We start from the raw sequence: 5494 nt of genomic DNA on the forward strand, positions 1-5494 counted from the left end.
TATGACATTAGTATCGCCTTTGTTAGACCGAATATTACACACATGGACGCGGCGGTCAATATAGGTACCAGAGGCTGAGTCAACAAACTTGCAGAATCCATTGGGGTCATTCCGTGCTACAAATTGTGCTATCCGCCGATATTAGACGTCGTCGTACTTGTGGCCACGACTCTTGTCGCACAGTGAATTCACAATGGCTACCCATTGCTCGTCATCTCGACAGACATCCAGTAAGGCACAATACTCTGAAAGATCAAATCGGTCGCGGAAGTAACGTGTAATAGTATCCATGGTGTCGTGTAGAACCTGACCAAACATACGGAGCGACGAAATAGTTTTTTCACCGGTGACAGAGGTGATGGCGGCTTCAAATGTCTTCATGTCGGATGACACCACTTGCACTCTAGGTGGAAGGCGACGTGGCTCGGTTTCGTGCTGGCCCACATGAACCTTAGCAGCGTGAACTAATCCAGTATCAAAAACCGGGTCTGCTTGTTCCAAAAGCTCAAATAGTAGAGGTGGGTTTGTAGACGGATTCCGGATCTCGGGCACGATGGGTGGTGGTTTGCTGATGTAGCCGGGAATATGAATCCTACTCCTGTAACAGCCGGCGGAATCCAGTTTAAAAACGATCGGCATTGACCTCGGGTCGTTCGCGGTCGGCATCATCCTCTGGATCATCTCGTCTCTAGTTTGGCTCGACGGCACCACCAATTTCAGAGTTTGGATACTACTAACAAAAGCTATCTTCTCGCGTTCCTTGGGTATCACATCGACACCCAGAAACCAGATAGAGTTGCGGTAGTGCTTGGGTGCGGAAAGGAACCTGGTGATAACAGAGTGGTAAACGGGGCTATCCGATACAGCCCCTAATAGCCATAAAGCCAAATGGAAGGTCGAAGGGAATTGAATCCGGTCCCCGACTATCGGCTGGGCGCCTTCTTCGACACTAGTGGAGAACGAGACAAGCGCAGGGTGGTGATACTGGTCGATAATCAGGGAAAGCTGCCCCACATCGGATAAGTACCGGCACACAAGATATTCAGCGGCAGAGCTCTTATCCAGCTTCATTTGTAGGTCCGAATGATACTTAGCCCAGGTTCCGTCCTCATTCTCACAGTATGGGCGCATAGAAAACGTCTTTGTGTAGAGTCCGTCGGTATCCAGGTTTAACAAAATCGTACTTTTAGCCCCAGGAGTTGACCGTTATACCTTTACAGCCTTGGTTTTCACAATCCATCCGAGTACGCGGTGCAACGGTAGAGCATCCCACTACAACACAGAGGCATCTTTTATCCACGAAGGGGGAGAAACATCCCAGCGCACCTGGTGATGTGGAACCTGGGGTGTCTTTTGTAGCCTCACAGTATCGACACCGGTCTCGTACGTCGCCTGCAGGCGGCAAAGGTCCAGGTCATTTCTTGGTGGACGATGCCTTCGAGTCTTTGAGTAGCGCTGTCCCAGTAAAATGGGGAGATCGGCTATTATCTTTCCCTTTCTTATTGAGTTATGTTTAATTATGATTCTTAATATTGAAATGGTGTATGTATTTATACTATTTTTTGTTCTTGATATATTCGATTTTTATCTTAAGTCGACCATGTACAAAAATATTGACACTTCGTAAGTCTAAGTTACATCACGTTGCCTACTCAATTTGGACTTTAACTGGACGGAGCCTATACTAAGGACTGATGGAATAAAACTCAGCATAAATTTTATGCTCTCAAAGTGGAAGTTCGCGAATACCTTTTGGTCACGTGAAATCAGATTGCTATGACAAGATGACGAAGTTTCTAAGAGCGTTGCAAGTACTGACGTAAGACCAATTTCGCGAAAGAGTAACTCTTTCTGGATTGCAGTTACTCCAAATGACGCAAACTTGGAAGAACCCCAATCTGATTTCAGAACCTTGAAATACGATTCGACACTCCAACGTAATTTATAAATGTCTTTTATTACATCTCGGGTTAATGAGACATTTGAATGTAGTGTAAACATTGAGCTACCAATATTAAACTTAGACAACGTGTGTCCGCGTCTCATATAGGGATTTTGGCTATTGTTTTTTAAACGACACACATACATATAACCACTCTGGTCGAGGTACTCCATTCCCCCGGTCGAAAACCATGATATCGTGCACTTTATTTATCTGATCGAGTCGCTGAAGAACCGCATCTCTTTCGTTGTGGTGTTCAAAGATATGACTATCCACTGGCTGATTATTGGTTGCGTCGTACATCGTAGAGATCATCGCATGTCTAACAGATTTACTATTACCGTATTTAGCAAATGATGTATTACTAGGGCCAATAGCTACCTTAGATCCATCAACTGCAACTATTCTACACTCTGTTTTCGCTGGTGGGCTAATACTCTACGTTGTCGTGCTCTGCATAATAACGATGCTGCAACAGTTGTATTTAATAATTTGGTTGTGCACGCAAGACCACCAAAAGACCGCGACGCGGTCATCAAGGACGCAATAACGGTTGTAAATGTGTCCACTTTCCGGTTACGAACAATCCACTTGTGTACACTTGTTGTCCATGGTTTTGCAAATAACCTTTAGCTTTTCAATAATTGATTTGTACATTTTTATATTTGAGCTTTACGATTCGTTAACGCAATGACACTGGACGAGAGGGGTCCAATGGCAACAATTTCATCTCCAGCAGCAATTGCAGACTTATAGCCTACTCCGAGGTTGTGCCCTCAAAAACAAGGTCGTGGACGACGTAGTTATCACCGGAACCACAGATTTGTGCAAAAGATGCAACATACCAGTTGCAGTTGCGTCGGTTGCCCAGAGGGATTAATTGCGTTACGGATTAGCTTTTATTATCACATTCCGGCCAAAATTCTTATATCGCTTTGACCGGCGCTGCGAATCGTCCACTTCGTTCAAGTCACCGGGTACCGTGTCGCTCACCGGGCGTTTTCTAGGTGCTCTGACGTCGTCGTGTGATCTCGCAGGAGATTGCTCGTTTGGTTGTTGTATGGAATCGCCCAAGTCACCAGGAACTGTGTCGCTCACCGGGCGTTTTCTAGGTGCTCTGACGTCGTCGTGTGGTCTCGCGACTTGCTTGGGCTTGGGGTTAGAGTCTCCCGAGTGACCGAGTAGTCTCGCACTTGACGGCGAATTATCAGATAGCCCCAGCGACCCGAGAACTCTAGTCATATCGGTAATGTCAACACGTCCGATTTGCTCCAGCAATTCGCTCAAATTCTTGTATATGGCCTCCTTGTACCGACCACCGAGCAAGTTTGGATTATCGACACTGTTGAGAAAGTCTAGTAGCGGCACCGCAAAAGCTGCCAGCGCAATGTATTGTTGGACACCTTCGTTTCCCGCGAGCAGTCTCGTGTACGTATCATAAAACGATGTCGCAATGTTCAAGTACTCCAGTACAGTCCGCGCAGTTTCATTCTCTGTAAAGACGTGCACGCGGCTCGTGACAATTTTTTGTTGGCGACGATAGTCTTTAGACATTATATAACACACGGCCGAGTTTTTTTGTCTACCACGACATGCGCGTGTGCCAAGCAACGACATTTCGACCAGATCACCAAGTGATCACAGGGTAGCGAGTTCGGATTTTTGTATAAATGTCAGTCGATTTATTTCACGAACTTACAATCTGACTTTGACCGGCGCTGCGAATCGTCCACTTCGTTCAAGTCGACGCATTATCGACACTGTTTTTTTGTCTATTCGGACACTTTAAAAAAACAACCTTTAAAACAATCAAAAACACTTTGTTCAAGCTCCACAATCTCGGCTGTCTGTCGCTTGATAATCTCGAGTAGTATACATAAAAGTAAAAATCGTACTATTCAGAGTACATTTAGGAAACTTAAGTTCCTCGTACAGGTTGATGTTAAGTGTGTGGTTGAAACCTGGCATAACACCACATTTCTTAATCATATACGCTCGAACACACGCTATCATATACTACATCATACTACACGGCATAATATCTTACACCCTTTACATTGTGGTATTGGTACCCTTTCCAAACACCACCCATCGATTTCAACTTGTGCACTCTTCACCGTACGCGGTGTTCTTTGTGTGCTTTGGCGTTCATATGGCCGTGTTCTACTTTCCACTCAAATCGCTTACTGAAGAATAGGTCAGGCGATACACGAATCCCCCCGAGATTGGCGGTTTCCAACCAGATGTCGTGTGGGGAGATTTCAACTTCAAAGCCCGGAAGTATGGCCACGCATCTACAAATCACGGACTACATATGAAAACGATTGAGACTACTCTGCGTAATACGTGGCACTGGACTACCTCTATGCTGGCGGCTCAACTGGTACTGAACATGCGTATCATCGACCTACCACCCCGGCCTCCCTCCAAACTTATAAGCTGACGGACTACGGTATCTGTGGTGACCACACCTTTGGACTCGATCTCCAGATACTTCCCACGAATCAAATCCATCGGCACCAACAAATGCCAGCAATGCCGCCGCCTCCAGACCAACGCCTCCCCTCCCATGGATATAACCGATATCGCCATCGACTGTATCACCTACGCAACAATTTCCGCGCGCGACTATTCCAAGCCGAAATCCGGGCGCATCAGAACCTACTACGGTCGTATCTCACTTTACATGGACCAGCGGAAGGGCTGCTACGAATCCTCGACCGCATCTGGCGCTATGCCACTATCCCACAAATCTTTGGAGGGTTCTATTATGACTTAAACATGCCTTGGGTTCAGCGGCTGCCAAACCACTCGTTCCGCCCACGTCTGACCGCCCAAAGCAATGCTAAAATGTTCAAAGATATTGCGTACCAACGACGGTCTCCGCGCCAACCCTGTATACAGGGTACCGATGACACAGACGCTACCCTCGCTGGCTACTTTGAGGCCCTATTCAACTCTACAAACCCGTACGTGGTTCCACCGGATACAGAACCCTCTCCTGATGTCACTTCCACCATACGCCCCGACGATGTAATGGAGACAATACTACGCTATCCCAATAAGGGGCCTGGCCCCGACGGGATCCACATCCTCCTCCTGAAGGCCGCAGTGGAGCGCTCTACCGAACGCCGGACATTAGGACGCCCCGACGCCAATAGCCCACTGATTAGACTCCTTACCGAAGCATTCACTGAGCTACTGAAGGCGGGTACCTTCCCCGCAGCCCCCTGAACTGCAGCCCCCTGAACTGCAGCCTCCTGACAGCGCACCCAAAGAAAGCCGATGCAGATATCACCTCCCCCGGCGACTTCCGCCCAATCACGCTTACGCAAATAGTCAGACGCATCTTTGAAAAGTGCTTTCTTAATCTGATTACGAGCCACCCCGGCTCTGCTACCCATGCTACCCAAGCTGGCTTCAAATCACGGTACTCCTATCATATCCAAGCACTTGCCGCCATGGAATCTGAGACACAGTCAGAAGAGGAGTGGAACGACGTCTGTCTGGAAAAAACCAAGGCATACGACAAGGTCGCTCTCCCACGCCTAT

At 47.4% G+C, this 5494-nt stretch overlaps 2 protein-coding genes across 2 annotated transcripts; both read right to left on the reverse strand.

The window, feature by feature from the left end:
- Nucleotides 1-48: 48 nt before the first annotated feature.
- On the reverse strand, nucleotides 49-1180 carry SARC_04963 (hypothetical protein). The gene has a single exon (XM_014301190.1). It carries the CDS (start codon nucleotides 1129-1131, stop codon nucleotides 142-144), a length of 990 nt encoding a protein of 329 aa, XP_014156665.1. The 5' UTR covers nucleotides 1132-1180; the 3' UTR covers nucleotides 49-141.
- A 1647-nt stretch (nucleotides 1181-2827) lies between these two features.
- SARC_04964 (hypothetical protein) lies at nucleotides 2828-3496 on the reverse strand (the record flags this gene model as incomplete). The annotated part of the gene is made up of 1 exon (XM_014301191.1): nucleotides 2828-3496. The coding sequence occupies one exon, from the start codon at nucleotides 3494-3496 to the stop codon at nucleotides 2828-2830; it is 669 nt and encodes a 222-aa protein (XP_014156666.1).
- Nucleotides 3497-5494: the final 1998 nt, after the last annotated feature.

This window comes from Sphaeroforma arctica, assembly GCF_001186125.1.
Source record: "Sphaeroforma arctica JP610 unplaced genomic scaffold supercont1.299, whole genome shotgun sequence".
NCBI classification, from domain to species: Eukaryota; class Ichthyosporea; order Ichthyophonida; genus Sphaeroforma; species Sphaeroforma arctica.